Source organism: Archocentrus centrarchus, chromosome 16 (genome assembly GCF_007364275.1).
Source record: "Archocentrus centrarchus isolate MPI-CPG fArcCen1 chromosome 16, fArcCen1, whole genome shotgun sequence".
Lineage (NCBI taxonomy): Eukaryota > Metazoa > Chordata > Actinopteri > Cichliformes > Cichlidae > Archocentrus > Archocentrus centrarchus.
In genome coordinates this window covers 21457444-21482440 of record NC_044361.1, presented here as the reverse complement: position 1 = coordinate 21482440, position 24997 = coordinate 21457444, and the positions used below count along the sequence as shown (strand labels likewise).

The 24997-nt window shown below is 41.3% G+C and overlaps 1 protein-coding gene across 2 annotated transcripts in view; it reads left to right on the top strand.

Moving 5' to 3' along the window:
- Positions 1-3533: 3533 nt before the first annotated feature.
- Positions 3534-24997, top strand: part of fhod3b (formin homology 2 domain containing 3b) — an 87550-nt gene continuing 66086 nt past the window's right edge. For both annotated transcript variants that reach the window (XM_030750739.1, XM_030750740.1), the window contains exons 1-3: positions 3534-3739; positions 10126-10232; positions 15678-15742. In XM_030750739.1, coding sequence (XP_030606599.1) covers positions 3575-3739; positions 10126-10232; positions 15678-15742 — 337 coding nt within the window. In that variant the 5' untranslated portion in view covers positions 3534-3574. The remainder of the gene's footprint in view (positions 3740-10125; positions 10233-15677; positions 15743-24997) is intronic.

Below are 24997 nucleotides of genomic sequence, written 5' to 3'. Positions count from 1 at the left end.
GTAAATTGGCAAATTGTGCTATAATTTGACACTAACGTTACAATATTGTGAATTAAGAATCTTATCAAAATGATTTTATTGATTTGACCAGTGCAGTGTATTGTTTTCTTCTTCTTCTGTACATTTAAGAACATGTCGGCCTCTTAAACCTTGAAACCTGACTTGTAATCAACAAACGTGACTGCAAGTTGACACCAAACATGAGCAGAGAAGCCTAAATGGCCAAAAATGGTCACCACAGTGTAGCATAACATGGCATTTTATAATTCCATGTTATGTGCTTGTTGCAATCATTTTCTGACAGTCTCTAGTATCTGATTTTTTTTTTTTTTAATATGGACTGGTCTACTGTACTGTATCTCCTGTTTAACAGATTTCAAAGGATGTAAAGATTACATCAGTGGTTTTGTAATATTGATTATAACACTTGCAGAAAGAGCCCACTGTTCCAGTGGGTCTGCACTGGATTAAATGTTACCAATGAGTTTTCATTTGCAAGCAGTGTGATTAAAAGTAGTCAAACTGTGTGAAAGCATCACTTGCCTCCTCTGTGACTTTAACATAGATAGTGGAAGTGCCAGACATTTCCAAGACCCACACAAAACCCCACACAGGTCAGCATGTACCAGAACGTGTTGTATGTTTTCGAGTCAGTCTCCAGCCTCTTCCACCTCCAGCTCATCCAGCTACTGATAGGGTCAATATCCTGTCCTTCAGGCCCGGGTCAGTTAGTTTTTCCTTCTTTATCTGTCAAACACTGTAGTATTGTAGTGATACAGCAGTTCACTGTTCAGTGCTGGAATGTAAATTGTGGCTCACACTGTGAGATAATGTGAACTGGATGTCTGTGATGGATTGACCAGGCTGTGCTGTCAGAGAGCATCAGCTGGAGGTGTGCTGCCTTTGAAGCTCACGCTCAGAAGTAACACATGTGACATAACATGACAGTTAACTGCTGTATTCTCTGATGGGGAAAGGTCGATGCACACAAGTCACTGTTCTTGTGAGACTCACTCAAAAACTTCAAAGGGTGGATGTTAATACAACTCTCCAAGGAGTTAAAAATTACCACTGGCCTACTCTGAATGGTGCTGAAAGCACTGCCCTTGACTCCAGTGGTGCAGTAACACTTGTAGCACAATTTTGTGGGCTACTTTTTGAAAAAGAAAATGTTGATGGAAACCCAATGCTCCCTTCAGTGTAAGTAAATGCAACTTTATTCAGAAAGCTGTAAAAATACAAGACACATCAAACAGCTAATTTAATGCCTGTACAGTAGCTGACCAAGAAGTCAAATTGTAACCTATTAACTTTTTTTTTTTTTTTTAAATGTCTGTTTTCTCAGTGTCCTTTCCCACTGACCTTCTGAAGGAGTTTTGCTTTCCTTCAAAGGTCATGAATCATGTCCATATGACAAGCCCAACTTTTGTAATATAGCTTGGGTAATGGAGAAAAATCCCAGTATTAGAGATGGTGAATAAAACAGGGAATTTGGTGTTGAGTGGCCAGCACTGCAGCTGTTCCAGTGTATACTCCAAATACACAGTTATTTTTTTAAAAGGCATGCAGTAGCCCTCGGTTTCTCAGTCACATCCATGCCTTTCTTGTCACATCCGGTTTTCCAATGATGGAAACAATCAGGCTTCACAACAGGACTTTACTAACCAACAGACAAGGTCACAGTGGCTATGTCTGTGATTTATATATATGAATGTCTGTCTATATATGAATGTCTGTGAATGGGCACAACAGACATTCAGACATTCAACCAAACAGAGACTGTATTTAAATGATGGACCTTGTGAAGCCTCACTTTAAAACCTCAGCATTAGCATTTTGGCCACACCCAGGTTGAATTTTTGGACCAGAAATGAGTGATCACAGCTGGACAAGAGGGTTGAGTGGTAGGTTTCAGCATTTATTTAGCATTTGCTAGATGAGTGCATTACACAGAGACAAACAACACTTTTAACTGCTAATTAGTGCTACGTGCAACTGTTTTAGGAACTGATTACTGGGGTGTTAGTTTCTAGTTTGGAAAGATAGATATCCATTGTCCCACCTGGCAATACAACTCAAAATGTTTCAAGAATAGTGCCTTTTATGGTTATTGTATATTGGACATTGGCACAGCCCCTCAGTTCATCTACTGAATGAAACAATCTGTTTTAATCCTCCCCTTTTAAGATCACCCGCCATTTAAGCCAACTTCTGATTGGCTGCCACCTGGAAACAGAAGATCTAAACAGCAGCTGAGTAGCGCTGCTTGGTTTTTAAACGACTATCTCTTTGACATCAAACAGACAACAATTTAAAGTTTAGCTGGAAAACCTCAGGCCCCTGGCATTAATGTGGATGGCACCTACTTAAAGGAAAGCACTCCTCAGTAGCAGCAGCATCCTCCGCCACAGATGTACCACAAATACTTCTTAGGAACAATCTGAGTAACATTGAAAACCCAGTGCACTGACTAGGCCTCTAAACTTCCTAAAATCTCAAAATCCCTGTCTGAACAGGCTTCATGGGAGTGCCCGGAACAAGCCCAAACCACAGAGCTACAGTAGTAGCAGAACTTTGCCTTCTTGTCTTTCTTGCAGAAGGCCTTGAAGGCTTGTTTCATGTATCTCTGAAGGCCCCACCCAACAACCCGTACCACCCAAGGATGTGCTGCCAACATGCCAGTGTGTCAAGACAGCCCCAGAGGCCCTGTGGCCATGCAGTAACAGGTCAAAACTGCTTTAGACTCAGGTGGGACCTACTCTACATTAGACAGCTGGTTGTAGTGATGGTTGTAATAATGCTTGGCAATTTCTGGTTCTCATTAATCTGTTACCTATTTGTGAACTATTTTTGAAGCATCAGTGACCAGTTATAAGCATATGTGGATTAAAAAAATCAGTAATATAGAAATATGCCTCATGGTGTATTTGTAGACAGCTTATAAATAAAAAAAAAATAAAAATGTTATTGTTATAAGCTGCTTGTTATGCATGCCCTGTGGTTTTCAGCTCGGTGTCTACTGTAGCTCTAACGTGTGTTTGTTAATGTTGAGTTGTAAGCATCGGCATCAGTTTTGGCTATTTTTCGCTTTTCCCACTGGGGGCCGCCATTGCGCGTGTAATCTGAGCTTCGCCATGCGGACTGAGATCTGGCTGCCGCGTCCCTTCGCAGGGTTTATGCATGAGGAGGGAGCCGCTTCTCATAGACCAGGCGCCAATGTAGCAGTGCCGTCCGCAGTCTGCCTCAGCACCTCAACCGCCCGCAATGCCCTTGGACACTGGCTATCCGCTCGATGCCACCAAGCACTGACTAACCTTGGTATCTCAACGAGTAACTCCGGATCTCTACTTTTGGACTTTTGCGCACCCTGTCCTGACACATCTGCGCTGGGTGAAACAAATGGGGAAGGTCCAAGGATAACAGGGTGCAGGATTTTGCTACTGCAGAGGACCTGCCGGTAGTTCGCTGCACGGAGAGGGGGGGTGGGGTGGGGGGGCAGGCTGCGCGTCTGTCAGAGACTTGTAGTGCCCCATCCACATTTTGATGATCGAAACTCGCCTTGCATGGATACATCATGGCTACATTTATATGTAGGGTGCAGTTCTTAGATGATACTGATCCATTTAACAGCACCAATTTCCCCGAGCCCACCAGACCGCCTGTGTACACCTTCAGGGAAGATATTCCTCTGATTAATCAGCTTGCTGGAGTCCACAGGCTGCTCAAAGCCCCACAAAAGGTATGCAGTACATGATTAACCTCTCGACTTTGTTTTTGCGCACGTTTCTTTAAGTGTACGAGTTAAATTTTAACATCCACACCTACGGTAATAATTAGCTTGAACAGGTCGATTGGGTTGCTACCAAACAAAACTAATCGACCAATGACCAAGCGTCTTAATACGCACTTTGTTGGTAGGGGATGCTGATGGGGCATCAGCGTGCATTCATATAGTTATTGCATGCGCATTCTCAGTGTGACAGTCCTGTGATAGGTGAGATGACTGTAGGTGGTATTGGAGTGGACTAGATACCCATTGTTTGGGCAATGGGGGGTGGGGGGGGGGGGGGGGGGGGGGGGCGCCATCAGTTAATGTTTACATCAACCGCAACAGCAATTACCTACCTGTACAATGCCAAGACTTCAGGTGATCCTTCAAAGTTTGGAAAAAGTTGGATCCTATTTGTGGTTGGCAAGAGAGGAGACGCAAACAAATAAGGAAAAAGACATTTGTGGTTGCACTCGTAATGATTGTTTGACTTCGCTTGAAAATCTAACCTCAAAGGGGGAAAAAAAAAACTTATTTGTGGGAAAAAGAGACCTACTTGCAGTGTCATGAGTGGGCAGGCTTGAAGCTCATTTGGAGAATTAAAGGAGGCTGGGTCAGATAATTCTCAGTTGGTCAGTTTGTGATGGATGAAAAAGGGTAATTTCCCACTTGGCTTGATTGGATCTGTAGTTTTGAATGGGCAAAATTTTCTTTGTATTTTGACACTTTCTTTAGTCTGAAGTAGAATACATTTTGCTGTATCTCCGTTTTTAGGCTCCATTTATTACTAAGTTTTTGAGGAGGTGAAGCAGTGCAAATTCTTTTGGTCGCAAACAATGACCTTCCCACGATCCAAAATGTTGGAGACAATTGGTGACAAAAGTAGACCTGAAGCCCGTTTTCTTTTCCCCCCCTCTTTTTGGAGGCCTCCAAAAGTTATGTCTTGACAAAATTTCTGCCTCTTGATTAGATTTTGTGAAGCCCCATCTACTGACCTTCAAATTTAAACAAATCACAGAAACCATAGCATCTGAGGTTGAGTCTTATTTATTGAGCATTCATCTTAGTCTGGGCAGAAAGTTGCACAAACGGGGATTTAATTTGGGTCTTTATTCATTCTGATTCAGATGAGTGGTACTCCATCTTGTTTGAGTCAGCCTGGTAAGATAAGTCATGGGAGCCTCAGGATGCTGTGGATCACCACAAACCAGGCTCTCATTCTGCAGCCTACTCAGTCTGACCAGCAGCATGGCATGGGGGATGCTTTCCGCTGAAATGGAAGTGGGCAAAATTAAAAACACAAACAAGGAGCTGATGTACTTTGCACCATCTTAGTTTAGCTGTAGGCTGGCTGCACCGCAAAGCAGACAGAGAGGGAGTACCTGTGGTTGGCTGTGCAGTGCCTGGTTAGTGAGATTTGGTCACATGGGCATCGGTGGTTAGACATAACTTGAGGGAGAAGTCCTTGTGCTTCTCATAACCAAAAACAGGTGGATGACGCGACTGTGTCACCGAGCAGTTCTCTGATTCACACCCTCAGAAGTTTGAAAAAGAGACTTTAGTATGACCTTGTAAATACAGCAAGGGTGTCTTGTCTCTACAGCGTAGGTCATTGTATTATAAATAGTACACAGCTAACACGTGGTGCAGATCAAAATAACACAATGTAGACCGTTTCTGAGATGTTGCTGTCATTTTTAGTGTGCAATCCTCAGATCAGTTGTGTGTGCTGGTCTGGGTTATATAGGGGATGGAACCTTGAAAAGGCAGCTGGACAGAGTCAGACATCAGTTACTTAAGAGCAGCTGCCAGGCTTTATTTTATTATAAAAACAAGTCACACCTTAAATAATTGTTGCGTAGCTCTGTCAGGGCAGGCAACTCACTTAAGTTTATTTTCAAGTATCTTTTGGAAAATGCCATACCACTATGTCTAATGTAATGTACAGTACAATGTACGTACAACACTGTGTAATATAGTGTGCAGTACCCTTTATTCTAAGGTTTTCAGTGGTAACTGAAGACCATTTTGTGCAATGTGAATCTTATCTGATATCTATTGTGTTGCTTTGGTAGATGAGTGTAATGAGTTGTTCCCACCTCACTCAGACATTTGGTTTTCTAATGAAAAATGCATTCTCCTCACCAGATGACAGAGTAGGAATGCTCTTCAAAATCTGCTCGAGTTAGTCCAAATATTCTGTTTTTCAGGGCAAATTGATCCTTTATTACTCCTTCATTTACTTTCTTCTCTGTCAGTGTTTTGTAGTTTGGGGTTTTGTGGCCCCGAGGCCTTGCATCAGTTTATAAAAACAGAATTCAAGCGAGGTCTCAAAGAATGGACTCTTACTTTACCAATTTCAGTCTGTGGGACAGTTGTTTTTCTGCATTTTTTTTCTCCCATAATGAGAAGTTATGTTAAATGCTGCAAAATGTAGGTTCCTCCTTTAGGCCCGTCAGAGCTCCTTTGAATTCTTTTACACATTGTCATGCAGATTTGGGGTTCTCTTAATTTGGAGTGTTGTCTCAGCTCCTTTCAGACGAACCCATCCACGGAAAAAGTTGCCTTGGACATGGCAGGAAATTAAGGTTACTGTTGTGGTAACTCGTTCATGCATCAGGTGTAATGTGTTTTAAATGACTTGCCTTCACAGAAGTTTCACAAATAGCATCTCCACTTTTATCAAACAAAATGTGAATTTTTTCAAAGTGGCCACTGCAGTTGTTATATAGACATCTATACTGTTTCCTTTTCTGTTTCTTTTCCTGCTCAAGTCAACAGCAGCCCCTAAAACCATAGGATAGAAAAGTTTTGATATTTGGCATAAGTGTCCTCTCTGCACATCGAGCAGCAGCTGGTCAAGGTTGCGGGCCCAGTAAACAATATGCCCAGTTTTTGTTAGGGCTCATGCAAAACAGCTAGCAAAGAGGAAATGAGGGCATATGTCAGAAACACTCTGAAACACAAAAAGTTTGGTAGCAGCGTTTTACCGTTCAGCAGCGTTGCCGCAACCAAAACATGTGTTTTTGTCTCCAAACTGATGACATGTTTGCCTTAAATCAATAATTCTTGTGCTGGCACCACTTTTTGTTTGTCTGAATAAATAATAAAAGAAAGAACTTTCTTCCTGTCCTGTCAGTGCTTGCAGCCAAACTTTTAACATGATGAGATCAAACTGGAGACTATGACCTGCTGAACTGGTTGGCCCCCCTCATCGCTGCTTACAGCTAGGTTTCCAAATGTCTTTCCCATCTGGAATATAAAGAAATTTGGAGTGAGATAGCAGTTTTAATTTTGAAATTGCATGGTGTTTATTTTTAGTTCTTTCTGCCTTAACTGCCTTCCTGGTCAGTGGACCACAGTATGGTGGTTGAAGGGAGAGGCCAGACCTCAGTGTGTGAGAGCAGAGAGCTTGTGGTTGCTTCTCTGGACTTGGCCATCACAGGGCCACTGTCGGTTCAAGTCCTGGGCAGGGGACAGCTAAAGAAGCCTCTGCTTCTGGTAATCTGGTAACACTTATTCCTGGATTAAGGGCCATTTAAGTGCATCGCCATGGCCTGGTTATACATTGTAATTCCTGTGAAGTAATCCACATTGATTATATAAAAAGCGCCTAAAGTGACATGAGTCAGAGGATAGATTTGTGGATATATGGAAGAAAAGATGGGTGTACAGATGGGGATTAGTTAATGGCAAACTTTTGTAATTCACTGTGAATTTTTTGCCTGTGTTGCTTTTGGTCTGTAAGTCAAAACCCTGTGTGGGGAACTGCATTTCTAGGTTCCACAGTTGGCTAATTACTGGTTACAGCTGCAGATTCAGCCCAGTGTTTTGTGTAGTTCAGGTTGTGATACAGAGTGAAGCTGAGTCCAAATATTTTGTTTGGCATTGCTATCTAATCCATGAATTTTAGTACCTAAAGTATAATTTAAAGTATACTATATTACAATATAGAATGGCAAAAATAATAAACTTACTGGTAATAATGTTTGTTTTTATTGTTAAAATTTAGTGGCATTTGCACAGGCGTAATGATAGGGCTTACGCTGGCAAAATACAGATTTCTTCTGAACATTAAAATGGTTAGTTAAACTGATAAGACACAGGTGCAGTACATCACCTCAGTAATTACCTCCAAAGACACAACCAAATGAAACCAGGCAAAGAAATGAATAGGTAGCTGGTTAGCACTGTCGCCTCATAGTAAGAAGGTCCTGGGTTTGAATCTCAGTGGAGTTTATATGTTAAAATTATGGCCTAAGTCATTTTTTTAGTTTTTTTCAGAAACAACCAAACAAAATACAACTTTTGTTAAAAAATGACTTAGGCCATCATTTTAAGAGGGTGACGATGTTCTCCTTGTGCCTGTGTGAGTTCTGTCCAGGTACAGTACTCTGGCTTCCTCCCACAGTCCAAAGACATGCATGTTAGGTGAATGTGAATGGTTGTCTGTCTCTCTGCATTGACCCTGACTGTGACCCTGACTGGGATAAGTGGAAGAAAATAGATAGAGAGATAGATGGATGGACAAAAAGGCTAACCACTATTGACTTACTGTATAGTCATATGGGGTATGTCTTTTCAAACATTAGGGAGACCACATTTGGAAAAAATAAAGCTGAAAATCAATAAAATGTTTTTTTCTGGGATTGTTGAGCATTATTTAAGGCCCAACCACTGGTTACTACATACAGTATGATTTAATGTATTTTCCCTTTCATGCTACATTTCATATTACTATCCCACGTTTTATTTTCAAAGGCACGTCAGTCCATAGGCATTAAAAAAATGGTGGGCCTAACGCGGGCCCCTATGCATGGATTTCCTGTCAAGCCAGAATCTGTCCTGTAATCTGGAGAATCGCTTGCTTCCCTCTACTGACTATGCGCAGTATAGATGGGGTTGGTTTCATTCATCTGTGTTTTTATATTACAGCCTGCCTCACCTGAAGAACATCAGCAAACAAGCCTAGCAAATGTCTTGGAAACTGCAGGATCTCCTCAGCTGTTCACTGCATGAGCTATAGACTTTGCCTCATCCCCCCCACCCCCCGATGTCCCCTTTAAAAGATGATGTTTGGCTCTGTTTCTACATCTTTTATATTATCAATAATCATTTGGTTTGGGCAGCAAACAAGACAGTTCTGCGCCAGAGAGTGAGAGTGAGTTGGAGAGGGAGTGAAAGTTATCCTAACCAACCACATGTTTTGTTTCAGCTCTCAAATACGACACAGTCCTTGAATGCTGTAGTGCAGTAATGCAGAGTGGCTGAACAGATCAAAGCCATAATGTCTTTCCCAGCGTTGTTCCTTCACGTTTAATTAAGTTACTGTCATATGTGGAAGGAAATTGAACTGCATCAGACCAGGCAATAGCTGGTCCCATTTAAGAGACACATGGTTTTGCATGTTAAACTTATGTTTACATGTGTTGTGCATTAAGACACAAATTCTTGCAGGCCGCCTATGTAAATTGTATTTATGGAAGTGTATCGTAGCCTTTTGTTGCTTTACAAAGCCCAAGTGAGGGCTCACAAGAAAGACAGGTTACTGGAGTTCAGCATATTTATATAATACGTTGTTGGTTTAGACACTCTGATTGTTGACGGTGCTGAGCAGTGCCACTCTCTGTGCTTCAAGTCATATGTTTGCCCTCCCATAATAGTATTTGTTTTCCTTTCCTCTGCTTCACCGTTGGAGCTGCTGTCCTGCGGAGCTGACAGACTCTGAATATAAATAGGTTAATATCTCCAATTTGGAGGTCAACCAGACAAGTGAACAGTCGCTCTCATTCTTCATCTCCTTGACCACAGTCAGGCGATGACAACCATTCAAGACCAGACAAATCATACCTCCTCCGCAAAATCATCATGTGCGATGATAGTTTATCAGACAGGAGCGCAGCGAGATAAGAGGCACCAGACTGCCAAGCTCGCTCAAATCTGCATGACTTCTCTGCAACTTTGCACAGTTTTTCATTGTAGAGCACAGACGGGAGCTGATAAGAGAGCTTTCTGTGGTTCACAGGAGAACAGACATAAACCTAAAATATGCAACACATTTGTCCATGGAACCATCAAAACAACAAAATTTTTAAATTATTTAAAGAAAGTTTCTTGTCTTACCACATTGTAATTCGTATGTACTCATAAAGTTTTGTACGCCTGTACAATGTGCATGAAACCTCTGCAACAGACGTTCAGTCTCTCTGTCAGTGTCATTTTTTTCAGCTGACAAGTGGTTTATGATGTGTGTCATTCAATGCAGAAGCAAACAGCTTACCACTGTCAAATGTTCATAAATATCTCTTAACACAGCATTCTTAATACATGCTAACTGTGCCTTTTTTCCTGTCTAGCCTGATGACTGTGCCCTTCAGCTGTCCCATAATGGAAGCTACTTGGACCTGGAGTCTACCCTGGCAGAACAGCGAGATGAACTGGAGGGATTTCAGGAGGATGGAGGGTAAGATAATAATCACCTCCATTCTCTACACTGTACCAAATTTTAAAAAGCTGAAATAAAACTACATGCTGCCTTAAAAACTTGGCCATAATATTCTTTGCACTTCAAAAGGTGCTGCTCAGACTGATGCCAGAGCCACTCAGGCTGAAAACTAAAGTGGGACTGGCACGGTCTAGCAGGTGGATACAGTAATGTATGGTGCTTGCCAGATTTTGATTGTCCAGGAATAGATTGTTCCTGTTGCTGTGGTTAAATTAGCTGCTGTGCAGTACAAATAAAAATGTTTTTGTTTTTTTGTTTTTTTAAGAGTGAGTGACTTAAAAGCTTTTGATTACAACAGTCTAGCTTAAAAAACACTTCTTTGACAGATGTATTTTAGCACAATATGATTACTGTGTAGTGAGATAAGGACCTCAAGAAAAGCTTGAGGCAAGATGAAAGGGAAAAGATGCAGTACTTAATCCTTGGCACTGGGAATGCATATTAATATACTGCTTACTATATTCTTCTAATTTAATACTATTAAAGTGATTTGACTAATGATACACTTTTGGATCTAGAATGAATGATCCCTTTTCTGGACCTCAGCATTTTGAACTCTGCCTGCCCCTCTTAGAAGAACCGAGGTGGGAAGTCTTTACCCCACCCGAGGGTCTCTCAGGATAAGGGCACTCCGGTTTTCCTCATATAGACATCATGCCACTAAAGTCACTAAAAATTATTGTATCTGTTCTATTTTTAAATACATGGCAGGAGTAGCAGTTGTAGGATTTTGTAAAGTCTGAGTTGTTTTTGTCATGTCATTGGTGATCCTGGTGGCCTTTTTTTAATAGACTAAAAATCTTGGAGTTTCCATTGAATTCATATGAGTGGCAGCAATGATGTAATCGTAACCACTTGCGTTCTAGACACGTCTCATGAGTAATCACCCACATCTCTGTGTTACTTTACTTTCATTCTTTTTTAGAGAACTGGGTTAACTACACTTATGGACCCTCCAGTAGTTTAATTCTGAGCTAATGATTTAGCTGTATTGTTTTCCTGTAATATGTAGCTAGATATTGCTTTGGCTTGACATAACTCCTGGAATTGGATGAGGAAAAGGTTCACAGTTAGTGTTAGGTTAATTTCTGGTTCATACATTTTCTTTGGACATTTACTTTATTGGCTCCATACATTTTTTTTTCATGTACTGCACGCAGTATGTTGATATATCCTTCATGTACTGCCCGCTTCAGATGATCACAAACCAAAGGTTGGCATGAACGTTCCTGGTCAGCTGGACCACAAACATGTATGGATTTATTTGTCTAACTTGAAATTCATAAGCTGCACTCTGGCTTGGTGTTTCTGTTGGAAGTTGGGAGTGCTGGCCTTTCCCAGTTCCAGCTGAAATTGTTAGGAGCTTATTGGAGGCTATTAAGAGCTGTGAGGTTAAAGTGGTCCACTTCTTCTCTCGTCAAAGACCGAGCCTGCCTGGGCCAGTGTTGTGCCAGCTGGCACAAGCTGGTATGGATGTGTGTCATTAAACCCACACAGCGTTGTCTGAGGAGGCTGGGGGGGTGGGGTGAAGGTGGTTAGCCAATTATTTTGTAAAAATAGGGCAGTGCTGCTCATTGGGTTTTTATGGTGCTGATGGGCCCAAAATTACACCCCCACCCCACCCCCCCGCTGCTCAGTGTTGTTGATTTGATGATTATTGAGCTAATAAAAGGTTTGATGAGGGATTTCACCTTTACTTGTTCCATTTTGTTGTTGTTTTCGCCCTCTTTTTACTGCATATGATCTGTCAGCAGCAGTCACAACAGCAAAGCATTTAACCTACAAAAAAAAAAAAAAAAAGCTGACTTGCCAGACAAAACCGATGGGCTGTTTTTTACTTTCTGGGTTTTCCAAGTTTATCTCAAAATAAACCTCCTGCAATAACTTCAGCTGACAAGCGAAAATGATGCTTTCATCATGCTTTCACTATTTTAGCTTTAAGCTAGGTCACCTACCACTGGAAGGGGAGTAGCGCAATGCTTCTGAACTCCCCTGATTATTGGCAATTGAATTCATCTGTAATTGATATTAATGGCAGGTTACATTCCTAAGGCGCCTGTGTCATACCTAGTGTCTTTGCAATCAGATTAAAGCATGATCCTCTGACAGAGTGCTGCGAGAGCCAAGAGATATCCATGTCAGGGGAGCTTAAGGGCCATAATCACTTCCACACCACGTTATGTAGCTCAGCTATACAAGACTGTGACTCGTAAATCCCCTGTCCCATCACTGATACCACCCCACGTCTGGTTAAAAACTGACCAGACATGCGCTCAGAGATATATGCACAGTTCCTGGTAGTCTGTGTGTGTCTTCTAGCTGTGATGGATGGACACATACGCACAATTTCTTGGCTCTGCAGTTGGAGTTGGTGTATGGGGGGCATGTTCTCATAGAACCAGGATGGCTAGAAGATTTGGATACTGTTGTAGCATTTCAGAGCAAATTTGTTTTTGATCTTTTAGGGAAAAATACATTGTATTGAGACAGTGTTGAGTCATTTGTCAAGCTTGACACATTGTAAGACATATTCCCTGGCTTGTCTTTATAGGATAACATGAAATGCTGTTATTGACTGGATAATGGATTCAGCATGTGGATTTTTTTTTTTTTTTTTTAGCATTTTCTTTCACCTTTTAGCATTTCATGCTGTAGTAGATGTAATTTCTGTTAGAAAGCCAGCAATTATATGCTGAAAATGCTCTTACTAGTTTTATTGAGTGTTTCTGATGTGTTTGACAACTATTCAAAAGTCAGACATATTAAAATGTAACTGTTGTTGCTCTGAAATTCAGAGTTTCTCATCATATCCTTTCATGTCTCTGAGGGCAGCTCTGCTTTCTTTATTTTCACTTTTTTCTGACCCACTTGGACATTGTTTCGTAGATGCTGGGAGCACACAAGGTTTTCATTTGAAGAGAAAAAGTTGAGTTGAAAAGAACCAGAGGAACTGTCGGAGTTAAAGTTTACCCCACCTGGCTTACTCGGGCACCGGAGATCCCTCTATAGACACAGTGATGCAGGAACCTCTCGAGCAGGGGTGTCCAAGAATTGCTGAGTCAGTAGACCTCAGTGGGGCCTTCTAGTCTGGCATTAATTGGTCTTTGAGGGGAAGTGCTGGCTTTACTGTATTCCAAGTATGTGTGTTCACTTTCTGTGGGTACACATTTTGTGTTGTTTTATAAACAGGGCCAGTAATGCTCCCTTAGATAAAGCCAGAGAGCATGGAGCTGGCAGGCATCCACTGGTCCAGTTGCTGCTTCTCTGTGTGTGAGGATTAAGCCTGAGCTTTATGAGGGTGCTGTATAACAGAACAGTGAAAGGGGGGAATCAAGATGAATAAAAAAGAAAATAATGTAAGGTATATTTTTGCCAGGTGCATTTGTTAACTTTCTGCAGCCGCATTCCTGTTTTGTAATGTTTGATAGGGAAACTGATGATGATGAATATCTGATTGATGCCTTGGAATGCACACTGCTTTTTAGTGTACATACTAAATAACAATGCCCATATGTTTTCATTTAATCTATTCTAAAGCAGTCTACTTTAGACCGTTTGCCTTGTGTAATAGTCAGGAAGTATGACATAAGTAGGAAGTAATTGGTTTAGGTTGCGTTCAGTCCTTTCATGACATTCTGAAAAATTGTAATTCAGGTATTCAGTGATTTGCCCATTTCAGGAGCTCGATGTACATTATGAATCAAGTTTAAATTGGCCTTTGTTTAAGTTGATTATACAGCACCAAGGCTAAAAGAAGCCAGAACATTATGGTTCACAAGACCATACAAACCAGCATAAGAATTTCTTCGCTCAGTATGATACACCAGAACGTCCCCAATTTGTTGTTTACCTGACATTCTTTATAGTTTTCATTGTTTCTGTAAGTTTGTGCTTCATCTTTTACAGGCCTGCAGCATAGTCTGCAGGAGTGTCCAATTTTCATGTTTAATTGGTTGTGGGGGGGTGGGGGTCTGAAAACCTCATTTATATTCCATGCACGTTTGTTTAATTTGATAATGAGCATGTTGGCCTGCGTAGCCTCAGGTCTTGGTTAAGCACAGGGATACTGTTGCAGCTGAGTGGAGAGAAAGCAGACATTCGTGACAAAATGGCTCTAGTTACCGATTTGCCTCAACAGCATCACAGGGGATAAAGTTCCTGTTTGATGTCTCATCTCGCAGCGAAGGGCCATGTTGACAGACGTTGCTCCTGTGTCACCTCTGCCTGTTGCTGGATATTATATTTGATAAACAGTGAGCAGAAGCAGACTTCCCCTGTCATGTCATCTGCTTGGGCGCATATCAGCTCAGTCTCCCACTGACTGGTTGGGGCCGGAAAACATGTCAGTGTGTCAGTCTGTCTGGGTGTGTGGCGCTGCTCTGCAGTAATTCTGTTTGTTTGTGGCGAGGCAGCAGTAGGAACTGCCTTCTGCACCGATGGATTTTATTCTCTTTCTGTCGGACCTGCTCCTGCCTGATGGTTTGAAAGTGACAATCTGCTGCTGGCACTGTGCCACTCAGAACAATCACACAACCTCTATGCAGCTGGCATAAAAGCCCATTTGTCAGTGAGCCAAATTAGGAAGGGGCGGGGGGGGGGGTTGTTATGCAACTCTACCTGCTGTGCTCTTGTCTACATTTGGCTTGTTTGTATGTTTTTTTTACCCAGTTGGGAAGTTAAAGGCACAATGAAGGATCCAGCTGCAAGCAGAAGGGTGATGTACCAAGCTTAAACAAAAGTGCATATACAGTAGGTAACTCATTAAACAATTAGGTCTGGGAGCACCACAGGCCCAGGACGGAAGCTGCAAAGTATTGAGAGATGAACCTGTGCATCACTGGATTTTTTTTGAAAATATCCATATCCTTTAAAAGAGCATCTTTTACCAACTTCAGTGTCTGTTCATACATTCAGGAGTATCTTTACAAGAGCCGAAAAAAAATGATCTTTTAACTGAACTAAACTGCTCTCGCATTCATTATCGGGACTGAATAGCATTCGTGCACAATGTTGTCTTTGTTTTTGATTGTCATTCAGACATTGTGAGCTTTTGACAGGATGGTGACAGGGTCTTGGCATATCTCCATTAGCACGGGGGGTGGGGGGTGGAGCTGACCTCAGGGTTGCTCCCATCCTTCATTTTCATTGATGAAGACCTTTTCCCTGATCTGCTTCCCGCTGTGTTCAAACTGCAAATGTTGCCTGAAACGTAATAGAATAGCTTGTTGAAAAAGACTTTAGCTGGAAGATCATTTTGCACCTTTTAACAAGAGCTATTCAGCCTCTATTATCTTGTCAACATGCGCACCTACTTCTGGCACGCACATGTCAACAGAAATAATCATAATGGTCCAATATCTTCTAACATGTTGCTTTAACTCCGTTTGTCCTTTCTCTTCGTAGACGAGGAAAGAAACACAGCATCATTCTCCGAACGCAGCTATCAGTCAGAGTTCACGCGTGTATCGGTGAGTAATAAACTGCACTCTACACTACACATTTGTCACATTTCACTCTATAATTTGTCTCCCTCTGACTATATCAGCTTTAATTAGCTCTGCCACCAGTTGATTATTTTATGTAGATCCTTGTAAAACTTGCACAGCAGCAGTTGTGGAAAAAAGCCAGCAGTCCTGTAATCTGAGTGACAGCAGCATTTCAGCAACACTCTGAGCACAGAGCACTGGCATGGAGCAGACGCTGAAAACATGTTATGTTTTCGGAGTTACTGTGTTCTGTCACTTTGTTTAATTGGGCCTCCTGGTGTCTTTGAGCAATGTGAGGGAACGAGCACAGAGCTGAGTGAAAACACATGCAAACGTGCGTGCACATGGCACGTGTGCCGACACGTATGCGCGCACACACAAACTGGCTTTTGTTTAAACTGAGGTTGTTCTTTTACTAACTGCATTGTACTTTCAGATTAAGGTTTAGGTACTTTATTTTTCTACATCTTTCTGGAAAGGTTAAACCAACAAGGCGTTATCGGTTTTGTTACCTTGTTTGCTACATGTTTAATATAATAAAGTACTACACATGCTTTAAGAAGTCGTTTTCCAGTAGAGCATTAGGGCTGTCAGTAGTGTAAATTGGAGGAACACATTCCTCCTCTACAGGCATCAAGTGCAAAAATAACCCAGGGTCTGCAAAGGCTATTAGGCTGTAAATTGTCAGATTTTATATTTGGCTGCTTGCAGTACAAGTGAACCAAAATCACAGACATTTTTCACTTGAATGAGATCACTATGATGCAAGAACTATCTGAGGGTTCTCTTTTTGCTTATTTATTGCACCTGCTGATGTATGACGTGTAATGGAAAGGTTGGGAAAATTGCTATGCCGTGGCAACTCATTCAGCATTTGGAGAGACACGCGAGAAAAGCAGCTTTTTCCCGAACCTGATTAGGCCAAGTTTGCACATGTTGATTGCACAAAAAAAAAAAAAAAAAAAAAGATTTCTCTTTGATGCGCTTTACTGTAATTATGTAATTGATATAGTAGACCTATCATATGTTCTGCACTGCTAAATTCCTGTTGTTAATGATATTGTTAGGGGAGGCCCCCCCTGATTTAATAGCAGGATAGCCAAAAGTCATTTCTAATCAGTGCTTGATGTAACATGTCACATGTTTAACATGGTCATACTTGTGAATATTTGACTGAACGCAGCTCACAACTGAACTGGCTTTATTCTGTCCTCCTGCTGGTGCTTGGCTTAGCTTAGTGGAGCCTGGGGAGTGACAGACAGACTTGCTGCTCTTTAAGTGGATGATGACCCTCTTTCTCTCTAAGTTGACAGCCACCTGTTGCCCCTCTCCAGTCTCCCTCGGTGAATGCCTGGGCGGTTAGCTGATTTATTTCCTCAAGCTGAGGTGGTCACTGTTACTGTAAATTGTCCAGACATTTGAGCCTAATTTTATCTGACTAGTGAGCTTACCTCGTAGCCCCACGAGCACAGAATTACTGGGTGATTTTCTTGCTATGCATAGTAAATAATTTATTAGTTTTCTGAGGATAAATGCTGTGCTATACTTCACGGCTGTACCCTTGCTCTGTATTAAGGGATGGAGTATTTCTCTCAGACCCCCATACATTTCAATGACTTTGTTCTTTTGCTGGCCATATTCTTTTTTGTCTGGATATAATGAGAAATCATATAAAAAAAAAAAAACCAAAAAAAAAAAAAAACTGCACTCTGTTACAATAAAATACCTTTATAAAAGAGCCAGTAATGGACATACAGAGGCATTTGAGTGGCTTTAACACTGATTTTCTAAAGCTCTGGATTTTTTTTTCTTTTTTAAATGTCTCCTCACTTAAGATTATGTGCTAGAATAGCACACCCATGTTGTTAAGGTTTTCTGTTTATCCTAGAGGCCCCCTCCATGAACATGAGTGATGAGTTGGTTACAACTGTGTGTATTCTAATTGGTATCATTTAGCACTATTTTGTGGAAAACCCGTTGCGTGTATTTCAAGTTTGAATTAAGCTGTACATTGTGGTGTTTATGTTATCTGTTTTTTTTTCTTTGCCTTTCTCCAAATGTATCCATCGCAGGGGCAGCTTTCTATTTGTCTGTCTGTGTGTATGTGTCATGAACCACAACGAGCCCTAATCCGGGTTTCCTTAATCATAGTCATTAGCGCTCACATGCATATGTCAAGACAAAAATCTGTGCAACAGAGGGGAGGAAGGAAATGTTTCACCCAAAGACTTAATGGTTTATTAAACTGCTTTTTACTAATCCACTGCTGTTGTAATCACAAAGTGAGATCATCTGGTCTCTCTGTATACTAAAAGGACCTACCTGGCACTATGCTATGTTTTAGCTAAGCGTAATTTCATTATCTTGAGCTGTTTTATAATCGTGACCATTTACGATAAACGAAGCCTAAATGACTTGTATTTGCTTTTATGGTGTTCAGGTGACTGTTTGACTAGATTGGCTTGTTAGTGTGAGCCTTCCTGGAGCTCAGAGGCCATAAACAGTGCTCGACAGTGATTAATGGAATGAATTACAGTGGAATGGATATTTCACAATAAAAGATCCATAGCACTGTGGCAGGGTGACATGAAACTGTTTAGGTATTTGTTTGTATTCATGTCATAAAGTTTTATTCGATGCATTTTTTTGTCATTAGATAACCCGTGGAGGTTATAGTTTGATGTTTGTTTGCATTTTGTCCCTCTCAGCGTGTTAGCATTGGCCCCGGCCTGTTTAAAGTTTTAGGCTGTTGTTGTTGTCAGTGGACTAGATGTGGTATTGAGGGCCTGATTAAAGCAGTCTCATGATTATTTTCCTGTTGTCTGCCAGTCCTCTTTTTAAGTGCATTTTTGTTTCTGAAGCTGCGGGAGTTGCCATGTTGTCATGGCATGAAGAGACTGAAGACAGACAGTTGTATTAGTCTGGGCCGCAGAATTTTTTAATGGGGATACCAAGTTAAGAATTAACAAATGTCACATGTGCTTTGTAATCATTAGTAGTTATTTCAAAGTGAAGATTCCAAAATGTCTTTCCCTGGAATCACAGATGTATGTGCACTAACCGGACACTTTATTAGGTGCACCTACTGGGTAAGACCCTCTTTTGTCTTTGTGGCACAGATTCAACAGTGCTGGAAACATTCCTCAGAGACTTTGGTCCATAATGACATGATAGCATCACACAGTTGCTGCAGATTTGTCGGCTCCACAACCTCCCATTTCACCACATCCCAAAAGTGCTCTATTGGATTGAGATCTGGTGACTGTGGAGGACATTTGAGTACAGTGAACTCTCTTTTATGTTCAAGAAACCAGTTTGTGTCGATTTGAGCTTTGTGACATGGTGTGTTATCCTGCTGGAAATAGCCATCAGAAGATGGGTAGACTGTGGTCATAAAGCAATAGACATGGTCCGCAACAATACTCAGGTAGGCTGTGGTATTTAAACAATGCTCAGTTGGTACTAAGGGGCCCAAATATGCCAAGAAAATAACCTGGTGATGCATTACATCACCACCAGCCTGAAACATTGATACAAGACAGGATGGATCCATGTTTTTATATTGTTCACACCAAACTCTGACCCTACTAGCTGAATGTTGCAGCAGAAATTAAGACTCATCAGACTCAATTTCTGCTTAATGAAATTGACAGAAATTGATGAGTGTCAAAAGACTGGAAAGATGCAATCTTTTCCCAGTCCTCTACTGTCCAGTACTGGTGAGCCCATGTGAATTGTAGCCTCAGTTTCTTGTTCTTAGCTGACAGAAGTGGTCTTCTGCTGCTGTAGCACATCTGCTTTAAGGTTCAATGTTTTGTGTGGTCAGAAATGCTTTTCTGCATACGAGTGGTTATTTGAGTTACTGCTGCCTTCATATCAATTTGAACCAGTCTCGCCATTCTCCTCTGGCCTCTGGCCTCATCATCAAGGTATTTTCACCCAATGAGCTGCCGGTCACTGGATTTTTTTTTTTTTTTTTTTTTTTAGACCATTCTCTATAAACTCTAGAGCTGGTTGTGTGGGAAAATCCCAGTAGATCAGCAGTTTCTGAAATAATCAGACCAGCACATCTGGCACCAGAAACAGTACCATGTACATGAACTGTATTCTGTTAATTGTGTTGTTACTGTCGTACACAGTTTAGGGTAGTGCAAACTTTTTTTTTCTTTCTTATTAGCAAATGCCTGCTATTCTCAAAGGTAGACATCATACATTTCAAAGCTCAAGTTTGTTGATATTTCCCCTTTGAGAGCAGGTTCATCTGTCACCACACCGATCCTAGCTGAAAAGTGGCAGCTGTAATCAGAGGCGACACATTCTTGGTGGATTATCTGCCTTGTCTTTTACAACCACTTATAATCTGGGCTCAGGGCATGATTCATTGTGACCACTCATTGCTGACTGGTGTTTTCTCTTAAAGCTATAATTTTTTTCAAATTGGTAGTTTTGATCTTCAGGTTCACAACTGAAAACTCTGCGGTTGTTAAAGTGGAAGACGATGAGCTGTAAATTTTCTACAATTATCCCTCTGCACACCATGTTGGAAGATTAGTTCTTGGCAACTAACAGTGCACATTAAGAGTTTGGGCTCCTTACATGTTTGTTTTGTCTAATTAATGTATTATTGTGTGTGTGTGTGTGTGTGTGTGTGTGTGTGTGTGTGTGTGTGTGTGTGTGTGTGTGTGTGTGTGTGTGTGTGTGAGTGAGTGGGTGATGTCAGCACAATAACTTAAAATGATAAGATCACCTGTGGGTTTTAATGTTTTATTCCAACCACAGTGTCTTGTTTTTTCCAGACGCTCTGCCAGATATGTACTCTGCGATCTGCACTTTTGTCCACACACATAAAAGTAATTCCAGTAGTTGACTTGGCTATTAAAAGCTTGGGATCAGCATGAAATCTTTGATATCATTTTGTAAGGAAACAAAGGATTTATTTAAAGCCAAGTTAAAAATGATTGGAAAACCTGTGCATTTATTTGAATTCCCTATTTGATTGTTATTACAGTAGCACCATTTTAATACCGTACCTCTGTCACAGTGCCTCTTTAGGTGGCTTGTTGTAAGAGAATGTACATACAGAAAATCCCCAGAGTTGAAGTCACCGCACTTTGGAGTCACATCAAAGCAATAAAATCCAATAACAAGCCACATTTGAGGCAGGGGAGTGCCAAGCAAGAGGAGAATAATTAAAAACATGCATATCACATGGCACGTGGGAGACATAAGATGATCAAATGGCCTGGACTGCCATCACTTTGACTGGCCTCAAAGAGACCCCAAAATGGGATCATGGACTCGGAGCCTCCCCAGGAGGCCAACCTAAACAACGCCGTGCCAAAGAAGAGAAATCTGAAGCAGCAAACAAGAAAAGTGAGCGGAATGGGTCTTGCTGTTCAAATCATAGCTGATAGTAACTCGAGATTATTGGAAGGTTTGATGGTATCGCTCAACTCACACTTTGGCTCTTTCTGCTTTTTTAAAATGTTCTTTCTGTTTGGCCATGAGCCCGACAGCCACATGCAGTGAGATAACAACACGGCTTAGGTTAATGTGTCGTTTATGTGGAACAGTGCAGCACAACGTTTCCCTACATTTTGTGTGTTTTGTCCCTCTGTCGTCAGCACTAAAATGCCACATTTTCCATTTCTTTATAGGATTAGCCTTAATTGCTAGTAAGATTTGCTGTAGATTTGCTTCACATATTGTACAAATCGACTACTACATCAATTCATATAAGCGTATTCATCTGTTCGCATTCACTCGCACACACTCATCCAAAGGTATGCACATATTAAGAAACCATCTGTTTCCAGTTGTAAGGCCCCTCAGCGCTGCTCCTCACCCATCCAGAAAAGAAGCTAGCTGTCTACATTTTCACCCACGAGGGGAGTATTTTTTTTCTTGCCGTGTTTACAGGACTGCCAGAGAAGCCTGAGCGTGGAGCCTGACCAGGGGACTAAACATCGTCCCTCTGGATAAGAAGGGATGTTTCAGTGTGGTAAATGATCTGTTTTAGTCTTCTTCTTTCCCTTCTGACAGCTATCCAAGCTTTTGTCACAAAATCGGATGAGTGATAACCATTTAAACCATTGCAGGTTATAAAATATAGTTTTGCAAAGAGACATTATGGTGTATGAGTTTGAGAGGTAAGAGTGGATGCTCTGCGAATCAGACCATCGCTGCTGTGAGACTGTTGAAGTGGACAGGTGTATAAACTCGCTAACCGCAGTTTTTAAACAGCTGAAGCTGGTGGGAGGAATCTTTTTTTTGTTTGTTTGTTTTTGTACACAAACCCTGTATTTAATTGTTGTCTGCACAGAATTGTTTATTCATATTTTTTGCAGGAATCTGTGGTGGTTTTATAGTTGAGGTTTGAGGTGTCTGCAGTGTCTGTGTTTACTCTCTCCATCTGTCCTCCTTGAGATGGGGGACAAGGTTTGTCTTAACTTTTTGTATAGTGTCAGATTTCTGTCATAAGTTACAACTGCCATGAGACCAGTACATGCAGAGGTGTTTTTCTCAAAATTTGGAGACACCATATAACAGCCTAATGGGTCAGGAAAGCCATCAGTACTTCTATTCCTGTAGAGCAAAAATTCATTATTAATAGTTGGGAAGAGGGAACTTTACTTTCCAAAAATCTATATAAAGATTGTGTAAACCCATGCTTATGATGCTGCCACGATGTAACTAAGTGTAACACAGTTCAGTTTGTGCCAGTAGAATTCAATGTTAAGAGCAATGTCACTTGCAAGAGCATCTACATCCTCAGCAGAAACTGGTGCATGCCTGATGGCTGCTTACTTCTACATGTGCAGGTGCTGAATTTGTATACTAATACTGTGCAAGTAATATTGAAGTAAGATTGAATATCTGGGTATTTAAAATAACACGAGTATGTTTTATCTAGCTCCTTATGTCAGAACTCTAATGCCATGGATTTACTGGGGAATTCTGGCAGTTGTTTCCTTGATTAATGGATTGACTTCTTGTTCTGTCAAAGGAAAAAGTAAATACTGAAAAATATCCGTCACATTTTGAGCAGATGTTGTTTTGTTCTCAGACTGATGTCATTTGATTCTAGTCGGTCACTGCAGGTTTTTGTCTGCTACTCTGGACTTTTTTTTTTTTTTTTGTTGATGTTTTGTTATGGTTTTAATACACCAAATGTGCACCTATACACCAAACCTACACATGCATCCCTAAATTTTATACCTCTGAACTATCAGGTGGTGCTTAATTTATCTTCTTTGTCATATTTGAGATCTGATTTTGGGGTTATGGTCATACTACATCAGCAGGGAGAATCTGAGTGCCAGTATTGGCTAGAAAAAAACCCCCCCTGACCTTTACCTCAGTACCCCACTGGCCTTCAGCCAAATCCTAGTGGGCCATGCAATTCATCACACATCCTCCCTCGCATGTCATGCTGGCTCCTTTTCTTTCCCTCAGCTTTGATGTCAGTTTCTTTGTAAGGAAATGTCTCTTTCCCTCTGCATCTATCAGGAGAATATGAGAAATGCTTAAAAGAACCAAAACACTTCACATTTTGTCTGTTTGTCATTACAGTAACTGTCACTCATCCAGTGTTGTATGAGACGGAGTTGTTATTTCTTCTCTCACCTTGGATCAAGTACTGTTGCCACAGCTGGCTGGCTCTGAATTAGTTTACCATTGCTGTTTTGCTTTGAAGGGGGATTTATTGGATTTTCTAACATTCATGTGCTGAGATTGATTTAGTCTTTAAGCTGACATCAGCTGGAAAAATAAAGATTTATAAGACCTCTTTAGGACTAAGTAGGAATGGATGTGACAGTCATTTTCTTGCCACTCATGAAACTGGTGGAGATTTGATCTTTTGGTGTGGAGAAGTGCTGGGCTGTCACCTAATCTGAATCCTTTCCTCAACTGCAGATCTTTGGCATTGCATGTGGCTGCCATGTTCTCTGGGAAAGTTGTGGCCTCTTCCACCTCCTCCTGCCTTTGCATCATCCTGACACATTCTGTGTAATTTTGTAGCCAGAGAAAACCTTGCAGATTATCAGGTAAACAATAGCATTTGATTTCATGGTGTAAGGCAGATAAACTGTGTCATTTTCTTTAAATCTCTCCTGGACTCCTCACTGTCTAGCTCTGGAACACCTGCAGCCTCCACCTTGTGCGGTGGTAACTGGCTGCCTTCCAAAAGAAACTCCAGGAATATTCACTGCAAGTTATTTGGCAAATGCACAAAGTATGCGGTATTTTGCAGCGATATTTGAAAGCTGTCCCCTCGTGTTCTGGTTCTCGACACTACTGCCCTCCACACAGAATGGAGGCATGATGTGCAGCTGTGGAATTATTGTGGATATTACAGACCATATATTGATCCACTGTAGGGGTTAGGTAATAACAGGTATCTGTTTCTCTTTATCATCTTCAAACATGTTCAAGGCCAAGCAAGAACTTCACTTGTTATTTTTAGAGCTGATGTAAGCTTAAGTGCGGGCCACGAGCAGGGTAAGAAATATTTATATTGTAGAGTCTTTAATGAAACATAATATCTTCTTCACTGGGAGCCTCACAACAAGTCATTTTCTGTCCAGTTTAGATTGAACAAAACTGTGAGGGAGGCACTCAGGCATTCTGTAAAATGTAAAAAAAAAAAAACGTATAGCATTGGAGTCTCAGCATTCACAAAAAAAAATGTGAAGAAGCACATATAAGAGATGTTACACTTATCTGAAGAATGGCAGTGGAGGACATTGTAGTGTAGCAAGTGTGTAATGTTTGCAGCACAGAAGTCAACATTACTAAAGTATCCACAGTGTTCTCACTTAGTTTTTGTCTAAGGCTGCAACTGAAGCTGAAAAACTGTCCACTGGAGAGCCCAGTTGAGAAAAAAAAAAGGGGGGGGGGGGGGGGGGGGGGGGGGGGGAGCTCAAGCATCAGGAGAATCTCCTCTTGCAGCCCACCCATGGCTTTTAAGGGGAACTCTCAGAGTGGCCTCAGCAAGAGAGGACTGGACAACCTTTGTTGCATTCTTCAAAGCAGAAGAAAAGAACCATGGATAGAGAAAAGAGAGAAAGACCCCAATGTCTTGTGTGAATTTGAGCCAAAAGCCTACTTAGTCAGTTCAGGCATGTAGGATGGTTCCATCTGAACTGCAGGTTACAAGAGGATTCAAAGCTAAAAATGCACATTGCATTTATTGCTGCAGAGTCTAAGAAATACAAGCAGAACACTCATGAGAAG